Here is an 18,114-nt window from a genome sequence, read left to right on the forward strand (position 1 = left end):
CCACCACTCCCACTACTACCCCCAGCTGGTCAGTCAGCCTTGCCAGTCATCAATCATCAGATGCAATCACTAGTCCCTCTGCCTCGGGCATGTCTTGTCTCACCTTACCAGAAAAGACTGTGTTTTCTCACATAAGGCATTTTTTTTTCCCAAGACTCCAGCTACTCACCGTGACTAGCTATGTGTTTTAGGTAACTTTGAACGGACTGTGTCTCCTTGTCAGTATCCAAGGGAAAGATCAAACCTCTGGTTTTCTTCACATTGATCAGCGGCTCGACCGCAAGCAGAAGAATTAAATCCTTCTTGGCTTTCTTTGACTCGGGGCTGGCCTGCTTCTGAGAAAAGTATATCCCGAGGGTTAAATAGCAAGTTAACGTCATTTTAACAAGATGGAAAAGCAAACAAAGAGCCTTGCATGTGTTACCTGGAGAAACTGAATAAGTTGTCCCGCTAGTGATTCAAATAATCCCCATTCTTCGTAAGTGAAAGCCAACTTTGCAAACTTCACAGACGCATCCACAGAAATAATATTTTTCCTTTCTACTACATTTTCCTGAAGACTTGTTTGAGGGAAATCGAGTTTTCCACTCGAACCAACATTTGAAACTAAAAAATGAGACAGGAATGTTTGGATGTCATTCATTCGAAGAGACGTGCATTATATAGTCGCTGTCCGACACTGTCGGGCTCACTGTCACTGAGGCTGCAGAGTGGTGGGACACGTAAGAAACTTAAGTGAGCAAATGCTCAGTGCTAGGGAGACAAACAGGAAGGGTTATCAAACGTAGGTCTGAGGGAGGAGTTTCCCTACAGCCACTCAGCAGAAGGACCATGGCATGCTGCAGAGATGGTCAGAGGTCAAGAACACGTGCTGCTCTTGCAGAGAATCCAGGTTTGGTTGCCAGCACCAGCATGGCAGCTCACAACTGTTTACAATGCAAGGTCCAGGGAATCCAGTGGCTTCTTCTGACCTCTACAGACACTAGGGTACAGGACTCCAGGCACACAAATTGTACACACATACATGCATTCAGGCAAAACACCCATACACACAAAATAAAAATAAACCTTTTTTTTTTTCTTTTTTAGATAAAGGAGTGTGAGATATAACTGGCAAGAGTGAATTACCCTCATAGGCAGCTTGATCAAGGAAGTGTGTCCAGCCAGTGACTCAAATACTCGCCAGTAGCTATCTCCACAGCAGACTGCAGGGTCAGCTGTGAGCTGTGAGCATCATCAAACAAGGAAAGGCAGAGGGAGAAAAGGCTGCCAAGGAGAGCTTTTACAAAAAAAAAAAAAAAAAAAAAAAAAAAAAAAAAAGAGTCAACAGTAGCAGATATTACAAAACCTACGGAAGAACGTGGGGGCGGAGCACTGAGTGAGCTTCGCTGAGCAGAAAGGAGACTGAGTTTTTCAATGGCATGGTAAGGACAGGGGCTGCCTGGTGTATAAGTAGAAGCAAAGACTTGAGGGCAGTGTGCCTAGGCAACCCCTATGGAGTATCTGACCATCTCGGAGACATCCAGGAAGAAGATGAAAGGGGATCCAGGATAAAGGGACTCCTTAGAAGAACTTGATGGGGAAGCACGAAGTAGAGACGTTCTTCTCCTGTTCCAATGAAAACTGTGCACAGGGTACGTGCTGATGAGGTTACATTTTAGAATCTGAGTGAATGAGATCAAAAGAATTCTCACTTAATAATTTTTTTAATTGAAAATAAAATATTCTGATCATGGTACCTTCCTTCCCCAGTTCCTTTCAGAGTGTGTGTGTGTGTGTGTGTGTGTGTGTGTATGTGTGTGTGTGTGTTTGTGTGTGTGTGTGAAAACATGAGACCAAAGTATGGGATCAGAGATTCACTGCCTTCAGGAGGATGGACACACATGCACACATGCACACATGCACACACTCATGCACGCATGCGTACTTGATATAGACTGACACAGGCTAACACCTGGCTTCCCACCTCACCTCCTAGGCAGACCTTAGAGCCAGATCTGCTGGCTGCTGCAAGGCCATAGAAGGTAAGTTCAAGTTCGTATAAAGAAAATTAAATATTCAAGTATTTTCAAAGAAAATCCACAAAGCAAGCATCCTTTAACACAGCAAGCAGAAAGTAGATCAGAGAAAATGAGAACTCAGGTAGGAGTGTTCTCTCAGAAGCAAGAGGATCTTAAAAGCATGAAGCAAGAACTGGGTGCCTAGATAAAGGAACAAGCAGGAACCACATCCAAAGTCTACCAATGTCGAGACTCTGAGCTTGGTTGGTAGACAGAACGCCAGACAGAAAAAAACAAAACACAAATGAGTAGTCTGGAAATTCATGTTGAAGAGCCCTCTCAGAAGTAATAAGAAAAGAACAAAGAGGAGGAAAGAAGAATAGTAAGATGGGAGTTGGTGGCAAATGTTAAAACGTTGGCATTTGTTTAATTATGTATCTTGGTGAAAGAGAGGTAGAGACAGAGGAAAGGAAACGTAATGGGAAATGGTTGGTTGGCTGGTTGGTTGGTTGGTTGGTTGGTTATTTGGTTGGTTGGTTGGTTGGTTGGTTGGTTAGTTGGTTGGTTGGTTATTTGGTTGGTTGGTTGGTTGGTTGGTTAGTTGGTTGGTTATTTGGTTGGCTGGTTATTTGGTTGGTTGGTTAGTTGGTTAGTTGGTTGGTTGGTTAGTTGGTTGGTTTGGTTTTGATGCAAGAGCTCAAAATGCCTCCTGCATCACTGGACCCAGTATGATGAGATATAAAAATAACATAACAAAGGTAAGAGCATAAAGGCTATGATCTATAAAAACAATGAGGTTTAACAAACATTGAACTTATACACACAGACACACATACACACAGAGAGAAAGAGAGAGCGAGAGAGACCCCGTGTCTAAGACATGAAGATATACTATACAGATGTTAAAAATAAACAAGCTTTATACAAGAAATAAATTTTATATTCATTGTCTAGATGCTTCAAAGTCCTCGATGCTTAGACTTGAGTAACAAGAAATAAGTCTGGATACAAGCAGTGAAAACTGGAAGTAACCATGAGAAGTAGAAAGCAATAAAACTGCTGGCTGCCTTACAAGAGCACACGTAGGGCACAGAGAAGGCAAAGGTTTCTTAAATATGACACAGAAAGGATTGACTATAAGAAATGTATTGGCAAACTGGACAACATTAAAATTCAAGAATTTCTCAGGGCTGCTCAGAAGTTAAAAGTACTAGCTGCTCTTCCCGAGAACTCACACTTGATTCCCAGACTCCACAAAGAACCAAAAGTTATGACCATCTGTCATTCTAGTTCCAGGGGATCAGACACCCTCTTCTGGCCTCCATTGGCACCAAGCACACAAGCAGTACACAGACATAAAGAAAGCCAAAAGGAAGGAAAAGGACTCAGATGCACAAAAAAAGATAAAATTAAGAATTTCAGTCACCAGAGATACAAATGAGAGAATGCAAAGATTGGCTGCAAACAAGGCTCGGTCCAGAGAGTGCTTGCTGTGCACACAAGAGCTTAGTATACCACGTAAAAGGCCAGGCATGATGTTGGGGGCCGACTTTTAGCAGAAAGTGGCTATCAGCTTTGCAGCCATCTTGAGCCATATACCCTGACATGAGACTTGGATTACAATAGCCTACAACAGCTGAGCACACTCTGATAATCTTGGTTTAGATACCTTGGGTGTGTGAGATTAAAGGTGTGTGAGATTAAAGGTGTGTGACTTAAGAGTGTGACTTAGAAGTGTAGAGATCAGATTTAGAGACAAGACCTGAGGGCATGATTAAAGTTGTGACCAAAAGGCATGGCTTAGAAGTGAGAGATATAAAAGGCAGAGGCAGACAGAGACTCAGACAGGAGGGAGAGAAATCAGACAGAGGAGACAGAGAAGCAGACACTTCAGAGAGTACAACTTGGAACTAGGAATTAGGTTAGAGAGAACAACTTGGAGTTAGTTATTAGACAGCAGGCACTTGGGAGAGAACTTGGAAGAAGTAACTTGGAACTTGGAAGCACTAGGAACTAGGAACTAGGGACTAGGAACTTAGGACTTGGGACTTGGAGAGAAGAGAGACTGAAGAATAAATGGGATTGAAACACACTCTGTCTGGTCTCCATTCTTCAAGTCCGCCCTCACTCTCTCTCTCTTGCTGAACCCCGACCCACAGACCAGAGCGGCAGCTTGGGCCAGGATACAGTGGCCACCAAACTCGGGGCAGCCCGGGCCTCAACATTTTGCTCGGGCCGCGACATTTTTTGGCCGCCGGAACATGGGGCTAGTGCGGTTCCCAACATTTTTTGGCCGCCCAAAGTGGGCCAGCTTAGGCTTCAACAGCATGGCAGCATGTTCCTGTCATCTAGAGGGAAGGAAACAGAGACAGGAGGATCCCTGAGCTACCTGGCCAGTTAGTCATTCTAACAAAACCAGTGACCCTGGCTCAAAAAAAGGGGTGGGGTGGGGGGGGTAATTACAGGAGATAACTGAAACCATTCTCCAGAGAGAAAGGGGGTGGAGGAAGGGAAAAAGAGCTAGGGAGAGCACACACACACACACACACACACACATACACACTCACTCACCATTCCAATGAACAGAAACTAGAACTCTTAACAAATCAAGAATTAAAGAAACTGTCTTCATCTGAAAAAAAAAAAAAGCCATAAAAATCCCTTTAGACAGTATCTGAACTAATGGTAAAACATTGAAGGTTTTTCATCTACCATCAAATTGGGACAAGGAGGTCAGAGGTCAGCCATCAGCACATGTTTCTGGGGATTCTAGTCAGTGCAATAAATCAAGAAATGAAAGAAAAAAGAAATTAAGAGACTAAACCATGAAAAGGAAACGAATTGTAATTGTCATTACTCAAAGATTATCATATTTTTTTTAGAAAATCAAAAAAATCTACAGATGAATTCTTTATAAGCCTGGTTTCTGAATTCAATATGTAAACTGGATACTAATTTCTCTCATTCGGAAGGTGTTCGGCATCAGCATCTACTATAAAATATCAACATGGTATTTACGTATCAAAAGCTCTTTTCCGGCCATAAACAGCTCCGACACAACATCGCGCAGTTCCATTTCGTCAGTAACCAGCGGTCCGGTCTGCAGGATTCGCCTGTTTGAGTCAGAGAGGGCCTCCAAGACAGCCAGAAACCGGGAGGATGTGCTGTCAAGAAGCTCATCCAGCAGCCGTTCAGTGACCGTCCGTGGCCAGGGCAACTAGAGCAGGAGAGAAAACCAGAGCAGCTAGGAGGCAAAGACTATGGCCTGACTAGCCAAGGCTGAGGGAGCCGGTTGCCTTCAGGCCTCTCACGTTTCTACAGACGCCATTAAGTAAGCCATACTACCAAAGCCTCTGCTATGTCTTATGTGTGCCAGTGTTTCCAAGGGAGCAGAGAAAAACTGTTTACTATGGTCACTTGTCAAGGTAACATTGTCTGTACTTGCTTTGTGGCACCCTGGTGACAGTCCTAGGGAGCTGATACTGGAAGTGTGTTGGCCTAACAATCACTCAGGGGTGCCTTTTAGATTCGAGGACGAATGTCCAGGAAATCTGTGGATTTAGGTCAGCGTTGATAAATGCTGCGGGAAATTCTCGTGCGGAATGTCCTCAAACACACATCTAAAACACTATGTTATGGTGTGAATAACTAGGGGGTTAGTGGTTAATGCTTGATTGGATGGATGAATGGATAGATAGATGATTATAGATACATAGATAAATAGATAGATAAATAGACAGAAACATAGATACATAGATATATAGATGATTTGATAGATAGATAGATACATAGATTAGATTGATAGATACATACATACATCATACATACTTACATAGATAGATACATAGATTGATACACAGATAGATACTTAGATACATAGATAGATTCACAGATACATAAATAGATAGATACAAAGATACACAGATACATACATAGATACATGATAGATACATAGATACATAGATAGATACATAGGTAGATAGATACATGATAGATAAATAGAAATGCCCTGAGCCCTGATTTCTTCCTATATAGTGATAAAGAACCACAGCAGGTGGTTTCCAAGTTCTCCTCCAGGCTCTGAGATCCTGTGGCTTCTCTTTCATAACCTGCTCACCACCATCACCAACAACCACCCTTACCTCCATTTCCTGTCCCTGAGTAGCCATTCGCAGAGAAGAGCTAGCTGATACCATTTAGAATGGCCAGGGATGACTTCAGGGAAGGAGGAGAACTGAACCCAGAGGACACTAGGTTCAGAGAGGACAGGGAAGAGTGAAGATAGAAGGGAAGACAGGAAGACAGAAAGACCAGAGGATGCGAGGAAACGGTTGAACCCCACAATGTGTATCTGACTCACTCCCCCAAGACAGTACTCAGTGCTGAGGTTGAGAGGGGCCATAGGTTAAGACACTGGAGAAGTGTACCACTTCCATGCTGGGCGTTGTGGCTCCTCCAAGCTCTCTGTCATCTCCACCAGAGGAGAAGCCAGCTTTGTCTAAATAAATAAGAGTTTCTCCCAGGCCTGGCCCTGAACGGCCATTTAGCAGGCCTCCTGGCGACGCTGCTGGCCCTAAGATGCAATGGGAATTTATTTCTAAATCTTCTGAGATGTGGGAGTCATTTGTCACTATAGTGTAGTCTAGTTCAGGACACTCCCGATGGTAAACCTAAAGCTAACAAGAAAACCTCAGAGCTAATGTCGTCAAGTGCCCAGAGGCAAGGGTCTGCGAGGGCTAACTCTGAGACTGTTCATTTGCAAGAGGCTTTTACGCAAACCTTTCCCAAGCTCATCTTCAGCAACTCATCCGATAACGTTGCAAAACTGGGATAATGAGAGCCCCCCCCCCCAAAAAAAAACGAAAGGGATGCTGGGAGGCCATAGCTCAGTTAGGAAGACATTCCATGGCTCTAAAATCTGGGGCAGGTTTAAACGTTCCAAAGGAATAACACATACATATTGCAAGAGTGTCTAGAGAAGGAAGGCCCCATAGACTTACGCTTTGAGCTTCCTTTAGGTTGAGTCTTATCTTCGGTCTGAACACATTTTTGTTTTTTCTTCTAGACTCAAATACTCCTCTTTTAAAGATCATCACGGCCATCTGTCCCCACGAGAAGAATCATATATGAAGTGACAACAGGATGCACGCCTCGGCCACTAAGATTGAGCGCTCAGTCAATAGCACCATGCAGTAAATTTCTTCCATTTCATGAAATTTTCATACCTTTATCGTGGCCTCTCTGTAATATTTTCGGGAGGTTTCCATAGACGCGGAGGAGCTCATTAATTCCAGTTGCCTTAACTCATCAATTTTGGCTAACGCACGCCGAGCAAATGCCTGTGTTGCAATTAAAACAAATTTAATTCACAATAAGTTGGAGAAGAGTGATTAAAAATGTATAAAAATGGTATGTTTTGATGTCTGAGGCATTTGATTTAATCTGAACTACACTGGGGGCTGCTGCTGACTTCTTATAACACAGTAGCTCTCCAATCTTTCATCTCCTGTGAACACCGTTAAGCTCTATAAATCTAAAGTTAATAAACATTCTGACACATTAACCTTATGAATTATAGAAGTTTTAGGGGAAAGCCAAAATATAGATTAAGCCAAACCTTTGTGCTGAGTACTGCTCCTGTAGCAAGCCTGCTCACTCTCAAAATGCACACACACATGCATCTGCACACATGGACACCATACTGAGATGGTCTTTGAGAATTTCAACCTTCCTAGTCTGACATGTGATGTATTCTCTATGGCTGCTCACATGACAACCTCTACAGGGTGAGGTCTCTGAAAGGCCTTATTCATGTTCAAGTCTCCAATACCCACAATGCAGAAAATCCTGAAGAATCTGGTGGAGAGGCTGAGAGAAGGTGGGTTACTTAGCTCCTGGAACCACCTCACCACTGCGATGATTCTCTAGAGACAGCCAACAAGGGTCGGTTACATCATCGGTGGTTCCAGGATGCCACAGATTGCACATCTGACTTCCAAAATTTCATGTCGTTGACTTTGCCTTTTTTTTTTTTTTTTTTGTAAAATACTTTACACCTAGCTTTTCACAAATACAATTCCAGGCCAGCTGCAATATTAAAATTAATGAATTATAAGTTCTCCAGTAAGCAAGAACCCAACAGGAATAAAAAGGTCAAGGCCACCCCGTTTTGTCCTCTTATCATTTCAGGAACTGTGTAGCAAACTAAGCCTTCCCTAGCACACTCAAGTTAAACATGCTATTTCTCCTGAGCTGTAGAAATAGCCTGGCAGGGTGTGCATTCGCCTGCACCCTTGGCTGGGGACTGTTATCACCTAACAGCTCAAAATTAATCCAGGCAGGATAAAAACAAATGTAAGACAAAATAGTGACCAAATTATGTACAGCAGTTTGGGAACAGAACGGGAGTAGACCCGAGCATAGCTGTAAAAAATGTCTCCTGCACTAAGCTCCAGCCAATGGGCTAAGGGAACACTGAAACCCAAGCAGCAGCCCCCCTACCAGGCTGTGCATCCTGGGGAAAGGATGTGTCAGCCTGAAGAAAGAGGTACACTGTTCTAATTTTCACCAAGGCTATATTCGCTGACAAGTGAGTACTGTGTACCATAGGGAGGATATGCGTTTAAAATGATACTGAGATCCCCTTGCCAGCCAATGGCAGCCCCTGCTGGCTTGTTACATGTCCAGTGTTTGGTCTAAAAGATGCACCCAAAAAAAATGGGGGAAACAAATATAACAAATCAGTCTGGAGGCAGAGAAGAATCGAGATTAACGTATAATAGGTGCAATGGAGTCTAAAACTGAGCAGGGAAAGAAGGAGCATCCATGTGAAAACAAACCAAGGAGAAGAAGATGCTGGAAACGGAGCAGAAGAAGACAGGGAGGGCTAGGGAGACGGGTCTCTGAGCAGAGTGCTTGCTACACAAGCACGGAGACCAGAGTTTGGATGATCCCCAGACCCCAGGTAAAATCAGGCACAGTAGCTAACATCTGTAATCTCAGCGTTGCTATGGCAATATGGGAGGCTGAGACAGGCAAATCTCTGGAACCTTGAGAGCCAACCAGCCTGGAGTAAACAACAGCAGAGAAGAGACGTTGGCTGAAATAAAGTGAAAAGCAAGGACCAAGACCCAAGGTTGTCCTCTGACCTCCGCATGTGGTGTCACACACACACACACACACATACACACACCCTACACATGAATAAAAGGAGCAAAGAAGATCCAAGCTGGCAGGGCAAGCATCAAGGAGAGCACACACACAAGGTAGAGAAGAAGAGAAACGAGCCACAGAACGTAATAGCCAAGAAAATGTCTTCAGATAAAGCCAGGAGTTTCATGGCTTTGCCTCTCTCTCTGGTTCTTTGGCTGGTCTGTTGCCTTGAGACATCTAAAGGAGAGAGGGTTTGATAAGCTGTACATCAAACGCTGAAGCCCTCCACCTTAGACAGCCACATACCTCCCCGTGGATGCCGGCCTGGCAGTCGTAGTGGCACTGGCAGACAGCAGTGTAGAGAGTGGCTCTCCATGAAAGGTACCTGACAGACAGGAGCGGGACAGAGGATTCCATGCACATGCTGGCCCACAGCAGGAACTCTAAGGCCTGGGGAGCAGAGAGCACAACAGAATTGGTCCTCATCTCTTCCACTAGCCGTGATGATAATATTACTCAGAACCATCAAAGTCCACGCTTTGAGTTCAGGTTACTGGCTACTCGGATCGGTTACCAGAAACAAGGAGTCAAAGGAAACCAGCATCTCGTGTGTGTGTGTGTGTGTGTGTGTGTGTGTGTGTGTGTGTGTGTGTGTGTACACATATGTGTATGTGTGCTGGTTTGTGTGTGCATGTGGAGGCCAAAGTCACCACTGAATGTCTTCCCCAAATGTTCTGCATCCGATTGGTTTTTCTTGTTGTTGTTGTTGTTGATATTTTTTTTTTCAGAGCTGAGGACCGAATCCAGGGCCTTGCGCTTGCTAGGCAAGTGCTCTAACCACTGAGCTAAATCCCCAACACCCTGACTGTTTTTTAAACAGAGCCTCTCACTGAAGCCAGCCTCACTGACTCAGCTGGACTTTAGCTGGCCGGCTAATCCTCAGGACATGCTTGTCTCCACCTTCTCCGTGCAGGGATTATAGGCATGCAGCCATGCCTGGCTTCTTTATAAACATGGGTTCTGGGAATCAAATGCAGTCGTGATTATAAAGCAAGCACTTACCAACAGACCATCTTCCCACTCCCTTGAATTTTTGTTTTTAATTTAACTTGAGAAAGCCCCAAATCTCGAAGGAGCTGGTTTTTTGAGTCTTTACTCTTCTAGAATCGTTCCTTAAGAGGCCTATGGGCTGAGCTCATTTTCAGCAACATTCTTCGAGTGTGAACTCTGGTCTAGGAACAATTCAAAGTTGCAAGCTGGTCTGTGGAAGCCGTGTGCCATTTTTTGGTTTAGGAGGATTGGGGAAATGGGGAGGGCTGAAACAGTCAGACTGAAATCACATAAACTTAGGCTGCATTCCCATTTCATTGTCTCTCTAGACCTCAATCGTCTCATCTGTACAGTGGGTACTTTAACACTAGCCCAGCCATGCGGCTCTGGAAAAAGAAGCAAGATGGTCTGGGGCAGTGTTCAGTACACTGTTAAGTACTCATCCTAGTTAGGGTTCCTATTGTTATGATCAAACATCACTACCAAAAGCAAGTTGGGGAAGAAAGGGTTCATTTGGCTTATACTTCCACATTGTAGTTTATCACTGAAAGAAGTCAACTCAAGCAGGGCAGGCACCTGGAGGCAGGAGCTGATGCAGAGGCCATGGAGAGGTGCTGCTTACTGGGTTTCTCTCCACAGCTTGATCAGCCTGCTTTCTTATAGAACCCTGGACCACTGACCCAGGGTGACCCCACCCACAATCTCTGGGCCCCACCCACAATCTCTGGGCCCTTCCTTATCTATCACTAATTAAGAAAATGCCTTAGAGGCTTGCCCACGGCCCAATCTCATGGAAGCATTTTCTCCACTGAAATTTCTTCCCCTCAGATGATTCCAGTCTGTGTCAAGGTGACATAAAATTACCCAACAGAATGCTCTGGGAATGGCAACAACAGAACCCAACCTAGGAAACCTAAGAAGCATCCTGGAGCCTCAAGTCATGACAACTTTGGACCACAGAGCAAAATGTCTCTGCCAGTGAGAAAACATGGCTTCAATCACTAAAGAATAAATTCTTCAATGGAACAATGACCAGCCTTGAAAGGTGACTGCATCCGAAAGGTCCCATAGCTTTGTGGATGGAGCAAACCCACCAGGGCCATGTGGTGCTTAATAGTGAAAAATGAGAAAGAGAGAAGTAACAGAAGACGGAAGAGCAGAATTTTTCCTGATTGGTTAGTTTCAATTTCAAAGGAAAAGAAACCTTTGGATGTATATGAGGATTTAACAGCAGTGTGCAAGTCTTCTCAACCCTCCACAGGCAGGGACTTAAGCTCCTCCCACTAGACTGGGGAGCCTGTGCGTAGTCCTCATTGGGTGTAACTTCGGATCACCTCAAAGGCAGTGGCGCACCATAAACCCTTGTTTGGCTAGCCAACAAGCCTTCACTAAAGGGGCAGTTCACCAAGCTGGCTATGGAAATACTTCAAGCAATCATAAAAATGGACGGGCTGGAAGCCCCCCTAACTGTTCTTTCCATCATCACCACCATCGCCAACACCAGACATCCCACTGTCCCCCCCAACAACCCTGTTTTGGGATCATCGTGGTCCGGAGACTACGGAATGAGACTGTGTAAATACCCTCTTCGAATCGGGGTGCCTTCACAAAATCCCTCAAAGCTTCCGCAACGAGAAAATTCACATTTCAGAGTAAAAATAGCTTCCCTTCACAGTTACACTTGGGTTTGGCTTTAAGAGTTGGAATTAAAGAAACGGAAAAAAAAAAAAAAAAAACTCAATAGTATATTGCCAGAAGGAACCTTAAGTTAAATCTAACCTAATCTGGCTCAGAGTCTGAACTGTTTCACTGTTTCTAAGAGAAAGATGAACTGGGGCTGGAAGTCTTTGAACTGCTAAGTGCAGCATTCTTTCCAGCGCACAGTGAAGCCTTGACAAAAAAAGAGACGTGTGCCAAACCCGCTGGAAAACCTGCTTTCAAGTTTGAAGATGAAAAGACATTGAAAAAAGAAGTAGCATTTTTTTCTCTAGCCCTAAAGGCAAGAAATAATTATTTTTATTAATAAAGTGTACGGACTAAAACAGGATGATTTTCTTCACAGAAAAAAACAAAACTTCAAAAAGCTAAAATCTAGATGGACCTAAACTATGGACCCCACAAAAAGCACGCTTCAGGTGTCAGCAGGAAAAAAAACAAAACAAAACACAATGAATTAGCTCGGCCACTGGGTGGCACTGCAGCCTCGTGTATCACAGATCTATGTCAGGAACCATTTGAAGGTGGACTTCAAGTTTATGTAATAATACAGAACTTAATGACTGTACAAGCCAAATACGTCACCGAAATAGCTAGAAAAGTAAAACATAAGTCCAGACTTTTGCTAGTATGTTCTTTAACATTTGTTGAGTCCCAGACTACCCCTTACAATGCCTCAGAAGACACTAGATGTATTCTGTGTCCCAAAGCAAATGTGTCTCTTGATTGTTAGGAATAGTTTTGGATAGATGACGCCTTGTACTGCTGAGACATAGACTGGTGAGGGCTTTAGTGGCTTCTATCTGAAGAAAGGCCTTTCATCAGTCTCTATCTTTGGGATTTTAGGAAAAAAGAGCTGTCCCTCCCACACGACTCCTCCATTGGAGTAGGGAAGCCAGAATAAGACAGGCAAGACAGGAGTCGATTTAGTGACTGGATGGGCATTGCTCTCATGGAGTTGTGTGGCGGTACTTGTGACTATGGCCTCAGAACACCTGTAATTATGAGCAAGCTCAGTCTCCTCAGCCTCTACATCTCCATCTGTAAGTCTAGTGAAAACAGCATCCTCATTAAAGTGTTGGTATGAGGATTAAGTGAGAAGATTCATGAAAGTACTTAGCAAAATACATGGGACAGGATGAACGATGGTCCATATGGTGGTGATGGTGGTAGTGATGGTAGTGATGGTGGTGGTGATGGTGGTGGTGATGGTGGTGGTGATGGTGGTGGTGATGGTGGTGGTAGTGATGGTGGTGATGGTGGTGATGGTGGTAGTGGCGGTGGTGGCGATGGTGGTGATGGTGATGGTGGTAGTGGTGGTGGTGATGGTGGTGGTGGTGGTAGCGGTGGTGGTGGTGGTGGCTGTGGTGATGGTGGTGGTGATGGTGGTGGTGATGGTGGTGATGGTGGTGGTGATGGTAGTGGTGGTGATGGTGGTGGTGATAGTGGTGATGGTGGTGATGGTGATGGTGGTAGTGGTGGTGGTGGTGGTGGCGGTGGTGGTGGTGGCGGTGGTGGTGATGGTGGTGATGGTGATGGTGGTAGTGGTGGTGGTGATAGTGGTGATGGTGGTGGTGGTGGCTGTGGTGATGGTGGTGGTGATGGTGGTGGTGATGGTGGTGGTGATGGTGGTGGCGGTGGTGGTGATGGTGGTGATGGTGGTGGTGATGGTAGTGGTGGTGATGGTGGTGGTGATAGTGGTGATGGTGGTGATGGTGATGGTGGTAGTGGTGGTGGTGGTGGTGGCGGTGGTGGTGGTGGCGGTGGTGGTGATGGTGGTGATGGTGATGGTGGTAGTGGTGGTGGTGATAGTGGTGATGGTGGTGGTGGTGGCTGTGGTGATGGTGGTGGTGATGGTGGTGGTGATGGTGGTGGTGATGGTGGTGGCGGTGGTGGTGGCGGTGGTGGTGGTGGTGGTGGTGGTGGTGATGGTGGTGGTGGTGGTGGTGGTGGTGGTGGTGATGGTGGTGGTGGTGATGGTGGTGATGGTAGTGGTGGTGATGGTAGTGGTGGTGATGGTGGTGGTGATTGTGATGACTACTCAACTATCCTCTTCTACCGTGTGCTTTGTCAGAGACAAACTCAAGTCCCATGAGGCTGGGAGAAGAGATGTTTGGTGTGGATGATAAATAAATTATTTCAAGATGATTATCACATTGGTTTAAAATTCTCTTAATGTTAACAACTACAAACAGTAACAACCAAATGTTGCTACAGACAGCTATGCCCTTCAAAGCGCTGGCAAGCAAACGATGCAGCAGACCAAGCCATGGCGGCTCTGTGGAGTGGTATTGGTTAACACAGCAAGTGCAGATTCTTTTTTAGGATCTCAACAGCAACTAAAAGCAGTATGGGCGACAGAGTCGACGAAGCAGCGCATTATTCTATGTGGGACAGCCTCACTTCCATTTAATTCGTACTCAAAACACTGGCCTAGAATTTGTCCAAGTTATTATTAGTAATCGTCTTTGTTTTTTTCCCTTGAGGAACCAAACAGAACATGAACATACAATTAATGTCCTCCACAATTAAGCATGCAAATACCATGCCCTCCATCTTGAGGAACCAAACAGAACATGAACATACAATTAATGTCCTCCACAATTAAGCATGCAAATACCATGCCCTCCATCTTTACGTTTTAAGTGTTGTTATCTCTAAGATACATGTCTAGATCTGATGAAATATGTAAAAAGCATTGTCTCTCCAAAGCATTTGACTATTCAGGGGAAAAACACTCATAAGAAAGCAATGTTTCCCAAGCCAACAGCAGCTCCAGCAGGGTCTCCATGGGAGTATAGTTGCCCTTTCTGGCCTAAGATCCAATGCCTGGAAGATGAATGCAGGAAATAAATATGTCTTCCAACAACAAACGTGTGACCAACATTGTGGGGAAAATCAATAGACATGGCAGCAGCTTCCTCGTGCTAAAACTGCTCAGTGTGTCCCAGGAAGCAAGAGTCTGTGGGCCTAGCAGATGGCTCAGCCAGTGGAGTGCTTGCCTCAGAAGCGTGACTACCTGAGTTTGGACCCCAGAACACATGGGAAGTGCCAGCTCTGGTGGTGCATGCTTCGTATCTTAACACTGGCAAACTGGAGGCAGTGGAACCCTGAGGCAGGCTGGCCAGCAGGTCTATTCTAATGGAGAGCTCTCGACCGACATCTCAAAGGAGGTAGACAGAATTCCTAAGGGTGGCACCCAAATAGTCCAATGGCCTGCAAATCCACATTGCATTTGCACATGCATAAGCACACATACAGTATGTATATACAAAATAATAATAATAATTTTAAAGTCCCCTTGACCACAGCTGCAAGAGGAGTTAGAGAGTTTGGGTGTTTCTTCCAAGTAGCATGTGAGTCTTAAGTAAAAAGTCCAAGAACTCCACAATACAGTTAGTTCATCCTGCAATCCAAGACACTTTCCAGAGTGACAGAGAGAGGGCACTCTTAATGATTACTGTGGGACAAACAGCATAAAGAGGAATGTCCTGGTCCAGTCAGGAAGGAGAGTCCCCTTTCCTAGTAACCAGATGATGGTCCATATCAAGTGTGACAGATGTGATGTCTGACACACGGAGACATTAGAATATGCCTGTCAATGTTAATAATCCCTCACCCTTTCTTTAATAGGAGCACACTATCACTATCTTCAGACACACCAGAAGAGGGCATCCATTACAGGTGGTTGTGAGCCACCATGTGGTTGCTGGGAATTGAACTCAGGACCTCTGGAAGAGCAGTCGGTGCTCTTAGCCGCTGAGCCACCTCTCTGGCCCGGTAACCCTCATCCTTTACATATGGCCTTCACTCCATATGATTACTATTAAAATCAAGATGGACGCATTTTATCACATGTATTCACTAACCGTTACATGATTCCCAGGATAGTCTTTGCTCAGCTCGGCACTCAGTGTGTGGTGCCGAAAGCCCTGAGAGAAACACGTTACATTTCATACCTTGGAAGACTGTCCTATGATCATCAGCTTTCGACAAATGGTGTAGATGTAAAGGGTACCTAAGTGAAGAGAAAGATCGTCAGTATGCTTTACCGTCGAAAGGCTGAGACTGTATATTGCAGTTTCTATGGCTTGGGTCTGCCATCCCCCAAATGAACGCTCTCCTGAGGTTTGATGATGGGACAGGGTGATCATCATTATAAGTTTTCTTGTCACTTCAGCACAAAATCATGGAAATAACTAACGTGATCATATTTTAAATATGTTGACGGCACGATCTTTCAGTCTCATGGCAATGCGGGTTTTAAAATATACTGGGGGAGAGAATATTTTAGTGGGTAGTTTATATATACCCTGTGGTTTTATTATGTTCTTTGTGCCTATGGCTTCCTTATGGTTGAAAATGAGAGATTTATCTCTGAATAATATTAGGATACATTTAATCAAGAAGGAAGTCCAGGGTGGCTTAAAACTTGAAACGGGAGAAGCTGTGTTTTACCTCTTTCCCGCCTTGGGTAATATTCACCCGGTGATTAAGTTATTCCCTATAGTCAGGCTAACAGAAACTACCACCACAGTATGATTTTTGTGTCAGGCAATTCATTACAAGAGGAAAGCAGGCTGGCAGCAGGATGGGAGGGAGAGAGAGAGAGCATCACCAGGCCCCTTGGGTAAAGGACATGATCTCAGTATAGGCCTGCTTGATAATTCTCGTGCTTTTCAAAGGCCTGGCTTGTAATGGCAACTAGTCCAACTGTTTTCTACAAAGTGGCTGATCTAAAATTCAGGACCATCAAAATTCAACGCTAAGAGCATCTGCTCCAAGAGGCATCCCTTGATTTAAAAAAAAAAAAAGAAAGAAAAATGTGAGAGAAACAAACATCTATTACACACATCGGCAGCAAAAACACTGAATGCCACCTGAAGTACTTACAGCATCTGAAATCTCACGGGGGATACAATCAACTGGTTCTCAGCATCCAAGGACTTGTCAGACCAAGTGTCCATGATGTGTGTGTGCTCTCTACCCTCATTTAAGACCCACCAGGGTGGAAGCCACACGGCTAGAATCTGCTCAAAGCTATTCTATGCACCTCGAGTGGCTGTGCTGAAAATACAGTTCTTAGGTTCAGTGGGCAGACAGAGAGTTTTACAAGCATGAGGTCTTAGGCTAGCTGGCTGTATGACACACAGATGTGACCCCAGTCCTGGGAAGGGAGAGAAAGGTGACTTCCAGGGACTCACTAAGCAGCCGGTCTAGCTAAAACAGTGAGCTGTGGGTTCAGTAACAAAAAGACAATAGAGGAAGACACCCTGATGCTAATCTCTACACACACACACACACACACACACATGTATACATACATATACACTAGACACACATATATCCTACACTACACACATGTGTATACATACATACACTATACACACACGCACATATGTACCACACACATGCATACACAACATATACAACATACACACACACACACAATTTCATTACATATACAGACACATATATACTATACAGACTACAGACAGGGCGAGGGGATGAAACTGTATGACTGATTCCTTCTAGAAAGGAAACACAGTCACCAAGTAGGGCAGAGCACAGGAAGTGCATGCCTGCTCACAGAGCATGTGACTCAGATCCAAGCCAGGTGACTAGAAAACATGTCAGCAGCAGGGGCCCTGTGCTCAGGAAAGACAAAGACTCTTCTAGGTTTCAAACCATGCCTGTAACCTTGCCAACTTTATTTAGCTCATCCTGACCACAGTTAAATTCTTCTTTGATGGTTCAGGTTTTGGCCTGAACTCACTAAGTAGCACAGCAGAAACCATGGGCAAGAGTAGATGGTACAAGATGGGGCACACAGACTGAATCTTTATGAACTAGGGGAAATCTGAGGAGCCAGCTTTTGTTGTTGTTGGTTTTGAGCCGAATCCATCCATACTCTGAATTTCCTGAGCCTGATCAAGGGACTCCTTTTCATCAAAGAATGGTCACTGTCAAAATGGTCTGAAAGTCTAGATGAGTTGAGTTCAGTTACTTGAAAATATTTGAAATCTTTCAGGAAGAAACAAGACTAACTAAATATCTTAAGTAACCAACGATACGTTGTCAATGTAATGAAAGGTTAAATGTACTTTGACGAGTTATCAAATGCATAGTTCTGACTGCTCAAAATACAAACTATCAAAACCCTGGGGCCCATGCAATCCTGGAGCTGGAACAGCTT

General features: G+C 44.5%; 1 protein-coding gene across 5 annotated transcripts in view; it reads right to left on the reverse strand.

Annotated features, from left to right (window-relative positions):
• The window catches only part of Cfap54 (cilia and flagella associated protein 54), a 279,965-nt gene that overhangs the window by 243,694 nt on the left and 18,157 nt on the right, over nt 1-18,114 (reverse strand). For all 5 annotated transcript variants that reach the window (XR_013106305.1, XM_076919997.1, XM_076919995.1 and 2 more), the window contains 7 exons: nt 15,878-15,936; nt 9,459-9,602; nt 7,226-7,339; nt 7,001-7,102; nt 5,019-5,217; nt 425-606; nt 170-335 (listed from right to left, as the gene is read on the reverse strand). Coding sequence is in view for 4 of the 5 variants with exons in the window: in XM_076919997.1 (XP_076776112.1) it covers nt 170-335; nt 425-606; nt 5,019-5,217; nt 7,001-7,102; nt 7,226-7,339; nt 9,459-9,602; nt 15,878-15,936 (966 nt within the window). In the remaining variant the exon portion in view is untranslated. The remainder of the gene's footprint in view (nt 1-169; nt 336-424; nt 607-5,018; nt 5,218-7,000; nt 7,103-7,225; nt 7,340-9,458; nt 9,603-15,877; nt 15,937-18,114) is intronic.

The sequence above is a fragment of the Arvicanthis niloticus genome, chromosome 22 (assembly GCF_011762505.2).
Source record: "Arvicanthis niloticus isolate mArvNil1 chromosome 22, mArvNil1.pat.X, whole genome shotgun sequence".
Lineage (NCBI taxonomy): Eukaryota > Metazoa > Chordata > Mammalia > Rodentia > Muridae > Arvicanthis > Arvicanthis niloticus.